The sequence below is a fragment of the Pempheris klunzingeri genome, chromosome 24, assembly GCF_042242105.1.
Source record: "Pempheris klunzingeri isolate RE-2024b chromosome 24, fPemKlu1.hap1, whole genome shotgun sequence".
Lineage (NCBI taxonomy): Eukaryota > Metazoa > Chordata > Actinopteri > Acropomatiformes > Pempheridae > Pempheris > Pempheris klunzingeri.
Genome location: NC_092035.1, coordinates 5,956,038 through 5,969,363, shown reverse-complemented (window position 1 = coordinate 5,969,363; position 13,326 = coordinate 5,956,038). Strand labels below are relative to the sequence as shown.

General features: G+C 41.4%; 2 protein-coding genes across 5 annotated transcripts in view; one reads left to right on the top strand and one right to left on the bottom strand.

The window, feature by feature from the left end:
• Positions 1-2,698, bottom strand: part of LOC139223480 (inositol polyphosphate-4-phosphatase type I A-like) — a 45,202-nt gene extending 42,504 nt beyond the window's left edge. For all 4 annotated transcript variants that reach the window (XM_070855389.1, XM_070855393.1, XM_070855391.1 and 1 more), the window contains exon 1: positions 2,611-2,698. The gene's annotated coding sequence lies outside the window, so the exon portion shown is untranslated. The remainder of the gene's footprint in view (positions 1-2,610) is intronic.
• A 1,448-nt stretch (positions 2,699-4,146) lies between these two features.
• On the top strand, positions 4,147-12,267 carry LOC139223458 (sodium/hydrogen exchanger 2-like). Its single transcript, XM_070855363.1, has 13 exons — positions 4,147-4,429; positions 4,540-4,865; positions 5,680-5,817; positions 6,892-7,142; positions 7,993-8,210; positions 8,311-8,510; positions 8,940-9,029; positions 9,149-9,219; positions 9,449-9,616; positions 10,077-10,182; positions 10,660-10,776; positions 11,148-11,241; positions 11,341-12,267. Exons 1-13 carry the CDS (start codon positions 4,147-4,149, stop codon positions 11,778-11,780), a joined length of 2,502 nt encoding a protein of 833 aa, XP_070711464.1. The 3' UTR covers positions 11,781-12,267.
• Positions 12,268-13,326: the final 1,059 nt, after the last annotated feature.

Sequence of the window (13,326 nt, the reverse complement as noted above, 5' to 3'; positions counted from 1 at the left end):
ACTTTGACAGCAAATAATCAAACAGTTTCGGTAGGACAGTAACTGTGAAATGAATGCTGAAATTAAATAAACGTTGTTTCTTGTATTTAACTCAACTTGAATTCTTCTTGTCTGTTTTATTTACAGCTTTAATTAACTTGTTTCAGTTATTTCTTAAGAAAAACTGGCAAAAATCCTCTGGTTTCAGTCTCTCAAATATGAATATTTTCTGTCTTAGATACTTTTGTATTGTCTTTGGCTCTTTGAGAAAATAAGACAATAATCTAATAGATAAGCACTAGCTGCATATATATTATTCTGTTTTACTTATTTGTTCTTACATTTGATGGTTGGGGAACAAGCTGTTATCTTTATTGTGTTCTTATTGTAATTATTGACTTTATTTTCACATATATTTTATGTAGCTCCAGATCTGCACTGTAACACAAACGTTTTGTAACATGCTTCCTGTGTAAATATAACCTGATGAGAATGATTATGAAGCGATCTGTTTTGGTGAGGAGGATGACACATCTCATTAACAGCCCACTGGGTCCACCTGAGTCTCCTCATCACATCAGCTCCACGTTTCTCCTCATCCGCCGTTTGGAAGCGGGCACGCAGTGAGACGGCAGCGGCATCTGTCGCTAACGCACGTGTCCGCCGGCAGGCCACATGGAGAGGAAGACACAGACGAGGGTGAATCAACAGGCTTCTGCACGACCCTCTTGAGCTGAGTGGGGGAGTTTGATGAGTCAACACACACACACACACACACACAAAGCAGAGATAGAGGAGAACACTGACCATGTGATTTCCAATGAAATCTCACTCCATCAATACAGCTCAGACAGAATCAATGACCTGCAATATGGCAAAAAAAGAAGCCTCAAGTCTGAAACCTGTTCCATCAAGCTGATAAACAACAAAAGTCACTACATGACTGACAGGAAGCAAACCAGCAACTGTTTTAATAATCGATTCATCGTTTCAAGCACAAATGCCAAATAATCTCTGGTTCCAGCTTCTCAAATGTAAAAATGTCCTGCTTTTCTGTGCCATACATGCTAATAAACCTAAAATTGTTAAGTGCCAGCGTAGATGTCAGTAAGTGGTTGGTCCATTTGACATCAAACAAATCCGTTAATTGTCATCAAAGGCCAAAAAGACAGAAAGAGAGAAATCTGGACAATAACTGTGGAAACTAGTCACAGATTCACATCAGGGATGCTGTTTGTGCATGTAACACTTGGCCACAGGAACACCCTGACACATTTAATGTCGGTGTTATCAGAGTGAACAAAGCGTCTTTAACATTCACACCATGTCCCACTGCCTTAAACCTGGCTGGTCTGAGCCGAGGAAAGACTGATGATTGGGTCGGGCAGACGGAGAGAGTGACGAGCAGTGATTTATGTGGAAGTGCAGGAGGAAATGGAAATAGTAGGGTTTCTTCCAGGACTACACAGAGTACAAGACAGACACAGAAAAGTGCAGATAGATGGTACAGAGCAAAAGTGCAGAATGACTTTTAGGTTGTTGGATTTACAGCAAAAACAAGGGGGTTTAAGTGGTGTTTAAATAAATGGTTGCCATGTCTGAGGCAGCGTTAAAGGGAGCCTATACACATAGCTGCCATAAGTATGATATAATCCATCAAGCATGACAGCTGAGGCAGCTCCACTCTCTGAACAAAGCCAAAGCCAAAGCTAGTTTAGATTATTCTGTCACATGCTGAAGAAAACCTGACTTGACTTGACAAAACTTTGTGCACATTCAGCAACAACTTGGACACGTTCAACCCTCAAATCACGGCAGCAGGTCATTGTTTTCCAGCAGGTCACTCTCCTTCCTCATGAAGAGCACCATCAGCTCTTGGAAATCGATGTCCACCACGCTGACCTTGACTCCCGAAACTCAACACCTCCCCAGCAGAGAGACTGCAGTGAAGTGTGTGCAAAAATCATGCAAACTCACACACACACACATACAAAACTCAGCACATGTGCACATCCACAGTGCTGACACAACCATCATGCACACACACACATACACATACACACTCATGCATTACACCACGAAATGACACCAATCCGTGTGTGTGGTTGTTGGTAACAGGATGATTGGTGAGCCTGTCCAACCATGACATGGCAGTAAATATTGAATGTTTACACTCTCACACACACAGGCATGGAGGAAAATGCACCTTTTCCCAAACTAAGTTACATAATAGCAGCAGCAGCAGTGTTTCTCAGCCTCAGGGAGCCACTTGCACATGAGATTTTACACATAACATGCTACTTTACCTCCATTAATACCAAAATACAACCTCATTTCATGCATTTTCTCTCCTTTCTGCTGACTCTCTACGTCCTGTCCTGCTCCTGGCGTTAGTCCGCGGGGCTCCACTGCTTCCTGTGTCCTTATATTTATGAGTTATGTGCCAAAAATGTGATCCAACTCTGTATAGTTGACTAAAATGCGTGCTAACAAACTCAGGGTTCCGTTTTCCCAACTTAGCGCAAACACCGACTGTATAAACACCAACAACGCCGCAGACGTTAGCTTAGAAAAACCGTCATTCCGCTTCGCATTTTGAGTTCAAATGAGCCACAAATAGCTGGTACTCACCAGTAAGGCTGCGTGTTGTGTCAAAATATCCGTGTGTTGGTTAAAAGACAACTGTTGGAGGGAGTGTGTCCTCAAACTGCCGCACTGTTCCTCTCTCTCTCTCTGTGTGTGTGTGTGTGTGTGTGTGTGTCTTCCTGACTGAAGCAGCGTCAGCCGCTGGACACGCCCCCTGCGTGAGCACGTTGTCTGTGTCATCACGCCGAGTCGTACGTACTACGTAATTCTTTTCAAAACAGTGAAAAAGGTGTGTTAAATGCTGTTCTGTAAAGTCCCACTGTTCCTGAAGGTGTTGAGCTAGGCATGTGAGTGGCTGAGAGTAGGAGGAGCGCGGGGCGAGAGTGTGTGCTTGACTGTGGTATGTGCGTGTGTTATTCCACCATCTACAGTATTTAATATTTAATTACAGATAAGTAAAAGTAAAATCAACAGTAAAATCAATGCAAACTAATTTAATCAGCTATCGTTCTTTGAAATAACACATAATATATATAGATACATACACATACACATATATTTTGACGTACCTGTACTTGCATTTAGTCAATTCATGCTACTTTATAGGTCTACTTACACTATATTGTACTTATTGTGCAATAGATTTATTCCAAGCAACCTCACTCTGTGCACTATACTTTTATATTCCACCCTTTCTTTCTTTTATATATTGTATATTAATCCTATGTTCATACTTCCTCCTGTTTAAATTGTGCATATTTTACATCTCATATTTATTTATTTATTGCTGTCCACTAGTTTTTTATTATCTATTGTTTTAGCGAACACTCTGCTTTGTTACCCTCTTTGCTGCTGAAACGCTGTATTCCCTGCCGTGGGACTAATAAAGGAATATGTTATGTTATGTTATCTTATCATATCTCTTTGGTGTATGACCCTTGCATAAAAGGATCCATTTGTTTATTAATTTGTAAGTTCTATCAATGAGCATCATAATGATACTCAAATCCTCCTCATGCAGAGCCTTTGTTCACGAGTAGAGTTGGCCTCTGTCGCCACCATGTGGACATTACTTGGTATTGCTGGTTAAAGTTTAAAACTTGAATTTCAAGAATTTCAAGCTTTGCTCTCAACCTGCAGTGTCCATGTCTGCTGTGGTTCATTTAAACACACGTAATTAAACTAAATCAGAGCAGGAGTTGGTTTTGTCTCACAGAAATAAACCAGCAACATAGTTCAGCTGTTGTGAGTCCTGATGAGCTCCACCCAGCAGGCAGGGCACATCGGTGATGTGACAAGCAGGTACAGCAACAGGTGAAACCAGTTGCACCTCAAACAGGATCCAGTTAAGACTGTTTAGACGGAGGACTTACCTGGTATAAACTTCAACATGAAGACATTCTTTCAGTAGAAACTTTGATATTTATTTGCTCCAGACATGGCAGCTGTTATTGCAAGTTTTTTAATGGCAACAGCCTCCTGAAGCTGCACAAAAGGCATTTTTCAATGTATTGGCTTCTGTATTTTCAGTATTTTATGACTCTCTTTGGAAATACTTGAGATCTGTGTCGACCGGTGGAAATGGGGACGTCTGTTTTGTGTGAAATGAGGACTGAGAGAGGAGTCTTTTACACGCTTCTGCTCCTCTTCCTCTGCTGTGTTGGAATGAAATGTGAGCTTCAGGACTCGAAACCTGCCGTGCCTCCGACCAACTTCCCTGTTGTCAAACCTTTCCACAATGAACCGCAGGCCTTCCCAGAGGAGGAGAGGGCCAGCCTTCCTGTGTTTACTATGGACTACCCTCGGATCCAGGTCCCCTTTGAGTTTACACTGTGGGTGCTGCTGGCCTCTTTCGCCAAAATTGGTACGTTTGGATGAAGCTCTTGCATTGAAAGTTTTGTTTGTGCATAAAGAAATGGGGATTGTATCAGAAACAGAGCTCAGAGTTCACATTTTTCACTGTCTTGTCTCCAGGTTTCCACGTTTACCATAAAATCACCATCTGGATCCCAGAGTCCTGCCTCCTGATCGGCATCGGCCTCATCGTTGGTGCCATCATGCACTCAGTGAAAGAGGAGCCCCCAGCCGTCCTCAACTCCAACGTCTTCTTCCTCTACATGCTTCCACCCATCGTCCTCGACAACGGCTACTTCATGCCCACGAGGCAGTTCTTCGAAAACGTCGGCACGGTGCTGTGGTACGCCGTGGTGGGAACTCTGTGGAACAGTGTCGGCATCGGGCTGTCCCTCTTCGCCATCTGCCAGTTTGAGGTGTTTGGACTTCAGGACATGAACCTGCAGGTCAGTGAAAGTCACAGGAAGCACAGGAGTGTGAAGATGCTCCTGCTGACTGAAAGGTCAAAGGTGATGTGGAGGGGAGTTTCACACCTCCTCTCTGCTGCTACGTAGTGGAGCCACAGTGGCACAAAGACGGCAAGGACACTATTGTAATGTACTATGAAGTTATAGCTCCCAATCTTTTTGCCTCATAACCCTTTAAAACAAAGAAATATCAACTGCTAGTCATGCATCTAAGGGAATATGAGAGACTTTCTTCCTTGTTTCATTAAAATAATAAGAGGATGTTTTTTTTTGGACAATAGTGTTTGGAATAAAAATGATAAATTTGATGTTAATGACTCAGATGTTGCTTAAAAACTAACAATAATGGGGAAAATATTTCTGGACTCATCAGAGAGCAGTTTAGACCACAGCCTCACCACAAGATCCATTTAGCAGCTCTTCTGGAGCTTTCAATCATATCTTATGTCATCATAGGTGATTGACAGCTATTGGTTCCAAGGTCAAGAATACATGTTAAAACTTTAGAGAAAAAGTCCTCGAAGTGCTCAGAAAATTTAAACATCTCCTACTCTACACCAACTGGGCTGAAGAAGACCATGTGATAGGATCAAAAGCTCCACAGCAGCTACTAAATGTACGTAGCGGAGAGATTCTGTTAGACAATGAAGAAAACTTGTTAAAGAAACTTGGTAACCTGCCTTTGCTGTCATGGAAAAGGAGGTTAATGCTCTCTAAATGTTAATCCATCATGTTGGTGCTCAAACCCTCACAGGAGGAACAAACTTTCTCTGTTTCTCTCGCTCCTCTGCAGGAGAACTTGCTGTTCGCCTCCATCATCTCGGCTGTGGACCCGGTGGCTGCGCTGAATGTGTTTGAGGACATTGGAGTCAATGAGCAGATATATATAGTCATATTTGGAGAGGGACTCTTCAACGATGCTGTCACTGTGGTGAGTGCAGGGGATGTTTGTTTATGTGGATCTATGAAAATATAAGAATAGATTGCTGTGCCATATAGTCACAGAATACTAATGAACGGGGTGAGATGGATAAAGTATTGCTCATGTGATATAAGCCTCACTTAGTTTAGATGCTAAGTTAAGTGTCTGACAGGTACACCTACCTTTTAATACACACGACTTATTACAAAGACATTTTAAGCCTATTTTTCTGTACAGTTTGCTGAGTTATAACCTCTAAAAGTATGCAGAATTAGTTATTAGCACCTCCTCTCAGTATTATAATCAACAAAAAACAAGGAACTATCACTGAATTACTTTGATACTGAAGAAAACTTAAAAATGTCATGATTCTTGAGCAAGTTCTGGAGTTATACAGAACCTATTCTTTCTGTGACTTCAAAGCAGACTTATGGATGTTTATGGATAGGCACAGCTCAACATAATCATATCCTCAGGAAGTGTAAACTCCTCTAAATGTTAAAATGTGTGTATCATGCCTCTCACAGTTTGAAAATCAGATTTTTTTCTCAACATCTTCCACCTGAATTCTGATCTTTTTGTGGTGGGGAAAAAGGGAAAACATTTTTTGTGGGATGATGAATGTTTGCAGCAGCAGGGCCCTCTTTAAATTCTGGAGACTGTAAGTAAATTAAACATTTCTGTAACAATAACTTAAGCAAAAAACAGCTGCCTTGCCCGGGGGCACGACAAAGACTGGATCCCTGTGCCCCTGCAGTTTTCCCCCCAGTCTAGTTTGGCCAGTTCCCCATTACTGAATGCCAGCCACAATAAACCCGCCTTTGCTTTGGCTGGGTTTCACTTGAGAGGCCAGTTTCACTCATCATTTCCTGATTGTCTCCAGGTCATATTGGCATGAACATTCAGCCTGACACAAAAGGAAAAGATGAACAGTTTCAACAATAGTGTGATTGGAGCAGATTCCTGAGTGATTTTAGAGTGGTTAAACCTGCTTGACAGCTGCTGTGTGTGAACTGTAGTTTACATGCAGTAATGATGTATTACTGTATGCACACTTTCTCCTGATCTCTTTACTCTCCGCAGGCACTCTACAGCATGTTCTCCTTTTTGGCAGACATGCCCGTTGTTGAATCCAGTGATGTGTTTCTGGGCATGACCCGGTTCTTTGTGGTGGCAGCCGGAGGCGTCCTCTTCGGCCTTCTGTTTGGATTCGTGGCTGCGTTCACCACACGTTTCACCCACAACGTCCGTCAGATCGAGCCCCTCTTCGTCTTCATGTACAGCTACCTGGCGTACCTGGTGGCTGAGTGCTTTGCCATCTCCAGCGTCTTGGCGTAAGCGTGGGCCGAACACAGCTGTCTCAAACAAAAGTACCAATACTGAAGTGTGAAACACTCAAGTTCTACTTGAACCAAAGTACAGAAGCAAAATATACTACTACTCATAAAGCAGAACGACTTATTGAATTATTATCACCCATATAATAACATGTAAGCAACATGTTAGTGGTCAAAATGGGGTAAAAAACAAAAGCACAATGTAATATGAGTGGAAGCATAAAGAAACAGAAAGGTGATAATAATGAACAGATTCTCTAAATGCCAATAAAAGGTGCTGAATTGCTTCCTCTACATAGTTAACTACAAGCCTCGGCTTCACAGTATATAATGTGACAGACACTTCACGCTAAGATATTAATCTTTAGCCTTCAAATGCTTTAGATGTTTGTACAACTTGCACAAACCTGCTCCTCCACCTGGTCCTTCACCTTCCGGCTGTGACACATGTTCAAAGCGTCATGTGATTCACCTCCACGAAGGTGTAACAAAGGTGGATAAAGTGCTCGCTCAGCGTCGAATATTTGTCAACCTTTAATTAAAAAGAGAACTAATTTTCTTATAATTTAACTATTTCATCCACTTTTTAAATGTAAACAAAGTTCATTTCTTCGTTTATATCTTATTTTCCATATTCTGCCCTTTAATTTCCCTCCATTTTGAAATACATGGACACATTTAGTCAAAATCTGATTAGTAGCATTTGAGATACTTTGCCGGATTAATAGTTTGAGAAGGGCTGATGATCATGATGATCTATATTGTGGTATATTTTTGGTCGTATGGTTTTTTTGGGGGCTTTATATTTGAGTTGACCACTTGGCCTGAAAGTTTCTCCTCCCTGCAGCATTATAACTTGTGCCATCACGATGAAGTACTACGTGGAGGAGAACGTGTCCCAGAGATCCTGCACCACCATCCGCCATGTTGTCAAGATGTTGGCCACCATCTCGGAAACCCTCATCTTCTTCTTCCTGGGTGTTGTTACCATAACGACTGAGCACGAGTGGAATTGGGCCTACATCCTGTTTACGCTGCTGTTTGCCTTCATCTGGAGAGGAATCGGTGAGAGGGTCCCGACAAAGCTTCCCATGATGCTTTCAGTCAGTCCCACTAACCAGACGGCTTTATTAAGCATTGCTTCTGTCCTCATTGTGTCCTGCAGGCATCCTGGTGCTGTCCCAGATCATCAACCCGTTCCGAACCATCCAGTTCACGTTGAAGGATCAGTTTGGCCTCTCCTACGGAGGCCTGCGAGGGGCAATCTGCTTTGCCCTGGCCTTCACGCTGCCTGATAGCATCAACAGAAAGGAGCTGTTTGTCACTGCTTCAATTGCCATAATTATATTCACCGTTTTCATACAAGTGAGACTGTTGTTCTGCAAACTCACCTTCATTTTGTATCATTTGAAATACAGCAGACCATCTTTGATCTGTATGGAAGATTTACGAAGCCTTAACATTTAACATTTTAGACAGTTTATTGTTGGAAGGTTATCAAAGACCAAAAGCAAGAGAGGAGGAAGCTCCCACATACTATCCTGTTACTTGCCAAAAACTTAAAATACAACGTTTCTGTCCCTGGACTTTCATCAGGTTTTCTCCAAAGAAGGTCAGATAAGTCAGGTGTTACCTGAACAGGATCTCAGGACTGAAACATTGAACGGTTTTTGCAAGTAGTAGAACAGTGTACGAGAGCTTCTCTTCTCTTGCTTTAGGACATTTCCTCCCTTGAGCCCACCCTTCTGAAAGTTTGGCCTCTATTAACTATTTGTTTTTCTATTGTCTTGTCAGGGCATCAGCATCCGTCCCATCATAGAATACATAAATATCAGGAGAACCAACAAAAACCTGAACACCATCAACGTAGAGATTCACACCAGGGCAAGTACCAGCTAACAAGCTGTTTTCTCACTTTAAAATACCTCTAATTCTTATTATTACTGGCTTCTGTGTGTAGCTGGTGAATTACATGACCTGTTTCACGCTTGTGCTTTGTCCAGGTGATGGAGCATCTTATTTGCGGTGTTGAGGACTTGTGTGGACAATGGAGCCACTATTACTGGAAAGACAAGTAGGATCTATCTATCTGAGTATTCAGTGTCAAGTTAGATTTTTAGAAAACAACACAAATTGAAAAAGAGTCATTTTATAATTGATATTATCTATTAATTAATGATTCATTTGGGACATGTGGGTTTCTTCCTGCAGATTTAGACTAATTTACTCAATTACTTTGATCAAAAGCTAAGACCACAAAGCTTGATACACCAATAGTGTGTGTTCCTTTGTCTTTGCATCAGGTTTAAGAAATTCAATGATCGTATTTTGAGGCGTATCCTGGTCCGGGACTACAAGGCTGAGTCCAGCATTGTGTCTCTGTACAAGAAACTGGAGCTGCAGAACGCCATCGAGTTACTGGACACACCTATGGGAGACCTTAGCGCGGCGCCATCTATCGTCTCTCTGCAGTAAGCTCAACAGACTGACCTGTTTTGTACTTTATCATTAAAAAAGACTAAATGTCCTTCTGTTAAGAGGAAAAACGTCTACATAATCATGTTTTTCCCTCCATAAAGTCTATATTTGTAATGATTTTGAGCCACATGCAGCAAAAATTATACTTATTAATGCATTAGAACAGTTTATTAGTGATGTGCAAGTCAATGTATTATTTAAAGTCTTAACACTAGACTCTGAAACTGTATCTGCTTACTTCGTGTCAGCATGAGTGCATCAGCCAAATGCATAAATGTTTATACTAAATCTAATTTGGCTCCAGCAGCTGATGATGCTATTTTTCCATCAGATGGAAATTGTCATCCCTTCCTAATTGCCACCCATCTTAATGTCGATTGCAATAACAAAACATTAGGCTTCACTTCAGCAATATCTCTCATTCACTTTTCTTTGCTGCTCCCGTCCCGCCAGAGACGAGAGGAAGGAGGCGTCTCGACCGAAGAAGAAGTTCATGGCAGCTGACGTGAGGAAAATGCAGGACATCCTCTCAAAGAACATGTACAAGATCAGACAGAAGGTACCAACACCTGCAGAGAAACCTTCCTTAAGAAGGGCTGAGATCAGTTATGTGGACTCTTGGGCTGTTTTTAATTACATTTTTTACCTGGAACCGTATGTGTGTGTAATATTGTATAAAGACATTTAAAATAAGGAAACAATAAGTGCACTTTCTCTCAGATACACCTTCCCAACTGTGATCTATGTTAAATGAATGCATTTTCTGTTTAACTGCTCAATTTTTTTGCTGGAATTTGTTTGCGGATTCTTACTTATTGGACGACACTGGAAAAATTCTATATTTTTCTTACAAATCCTGTGAAAAGACAAACATCACTCATGTGTTAGTCTGTCTCACAACACGTTCTGTCTTCCCCACGCTGTCTGCAGCACCCAGCCCTTCTTCTTTCTTCTTCTTCTTTTTTGAAAATAGCTGGATTTGTAGTGGACTATTTTCAGTGGTGGACTGATACAAATGTCTCTCCTTGTCTTCCAGACGATGGCTTACACCAACAAACACAGTCTGCCCGATGACAGCCGATCCAGGGAGATTCTGATTCGCCGCCACGCGAGTATCAGACGCAGCATCCGTGCTGGAAGTTTCCGTCAGCTGGTGCGTTTCTGTTTCAGGTGTCTATTTGCACCAGAATGCAAATAGCCAGTATTTTGGTTTTATTCTTGACAGTTTTCAGTTGCAGTTTAGTTAGGTTTAAGCACCAAACCTACTTGGTTAGGTTTACGAAAAGATGATGATTTGGGTTCAAATGATAAATCAAATACAAAAAGAAGAGGTAGAGGACATTAAACACTAAATATACTCTTTCCAACATACACCTGGGTGAAAATAGCTGCACTGGCTATTCCAGACCAGGTGTAAATAGCATTATTGGCTAATGACAGCTGGGTGCAAATAGCATCTACCTTAAGAATATGTTGCTACCTTTTTTCTCCTCTTGACCTTCACTCCTCCTCCTCCTCCTCCAGCCTGAGCAAAACATCCAGAAGTCTCAGAAGTACTACTCCCTCCAGGCTGGTGGAGATCTGGAGACAGCCTTTGCACTCAGAAGACGAAGTCATGGTCAGTTTGTTTTCATCAGATTAAAAAAAACAAGTTGGCTAAAAAGGAAACTAGATTATTTAAACTAAAAGAAACGCTCAAACGCTTGTGATATATTAGGTGGTGGCAGTGATGTGGACCATCACTCAGCCCGTCTCCAGTCCTCTGGTGTGACACCACGCTCCTCATCCCGCTCTCTAGTTCCTATGAGGAGGCTGAACACCATCAAGGAGTCTGGAAGTGCAGGGGAGCAGCCCACCGCTTCCACCCACCCACTCTCACCCTCTCCTGGGGTAGATGTTCTGGGCAACAGGGGTCCTGGAAGCCTGGGAGGGTCAAGCCTCAGAGGCAGGAGAGCGCCAGTTCCTGATCAGGTAGAGGGAGATGAAGACCCTAGTGACTTTGTACATACAGGAGACATGGAGGAACCAGTGCGTCCTCCTGGGCTGCCACCCCCTCCCGGCTGGGTGCCCGAGAACCAGCATCCCGGAGAAAATGGGGCAGGAAACCCCCTACTTAGACACTCGTCACTGAGGTCTCAACGCTCATGGAGATCATGACGGAGAGACAGTGAAGTATTTATGAATCAGGTCAGGTGGCCAAAATAATGGTCTGTTTGGTGAAAATGATATTCATGTCATGATTTTATCTGCCTTTTAATTATTTGGTTTTATCCACTGAGATTTAAAGAAGACATATTATGCAAAATGCTCTTTTTATTGTCTCCCCAGTGTGTCGACAAACCCTCAAACTACGAGAAAAGACCACCCTCTCTCCGTTTAGTTTCAGCCCCACTTGTGATGTCACACACATTGATCTATTGATCATATAACCTTGTTCAGCGTTAATATGAACCTGAAAATGTCTCTTTTAACTTAACCAGTGACATTACTACGTCGTTTGTATGATAAAAAACTGCTAAATACAATCTGCAGCACAAGTACCCCGACCAACTACTATGTTCACTATTATATATTTGCACACGACACAATTTTTAATTACATTGGAATATTGACAATGAGAATATATATATATATTGTTTTTTAATACGTTTTTTAATGATTAAATGTTGCTAAAAGTACTGTATGAAAATAAATGCAACAAACCTTGACATCCTTGTATTTACCCGATGCGTCTTTCCGTCTGTGCGCATGTTCAACATGAAAGAGTTCTAATAAACACAGAAGGATTAATGAGTGATTAGTTGAGACGCCAGTCAAGAGTCAACACAACACCTCCATTAAACAGTATGTCATATTGTTTAACTAACATTATGTACTGTACATTCATTTAAAGTACTTTACTGTACTATAAGTCATTTTACTTGCATGAGTGACACATATTTGTTGCTCAAAGTTGAATTTGGCAACATTTGCTCACATTTGCGTCACATCCCCTCATGTCTCTTTACTCGTGCCTTTGCATGTAATCGCCCAGCACTTCTCTTCACCTTTGATGTCAACACTAAGAAGACGCTGCATAGCTTTTGTGGTTTACTGAAGCGCTAAATGCTCATCACAGCATGACTAAAAGAACTATAAATAGTGTTAAGTAATATTGAAAATAAGTTATATCAAACAGCTGAAACTGCTGTGTCTACTTTTGTTTATTCCTCTTTTCCCATCCAATGAATTACATTTAATCAATAAAATCAAATGAATCGTATCAAATAAATCTAATAAATGTTATTATATTGAATTTAGACTTTTGGATTAGATTTTATCAAATTATATTAGATTAGAAATAAAAAACTAATTGTAACTCTTATTATAACATATTATCTTCCTTATCTGTTTCTTATACCACATCATTTTATCCCTGTAGCGTCTTATTGGTTTAACCTTCAGTCTTGCACTAAACAACCTCCTTATGTAAACTTTCCTCCAGTATGCAGATGCAGTTAGTTATTGCCTGATGCTTATGGGTATGGTGTTATGTTACACCATTGTATTCTACCATTTAAACAGTACATCTGAAACCAGGCGGAGGACCCACAGGTGCTATTAAACTCAGCAGGGAGGAGACGAAGCACTGAACATTTGCTGCCTCCTTTGCTTTAATGTGCTCTTTTATAAATCCATCTGACCCACCCAGTCTCATATCCGA

Coding starts and splice junctions, on each gene's coding strand:
- LOC139223458 (XM_070855363.1), top strand. CDS start 4,147: ATGGGGACGTCTGTTTTGTGTGAAATGAGGACTGAGAGAGGAGTCTTT. Junction 9,617..10,076: donor CCATCTATCGTCTCTCTGCA/GTAAGCTCAACA, acceptor CCGTCCCGCCAG/AGACGAGAGGAAGGAGGCGT. Junction 10,777..11,147: donor CTGGAAGTTTCCGTCAGCTG/GTGCGTTTCTGT, acceptor CTCCTCCTCCAG/CCTGAGCAAAACATCCAGAA.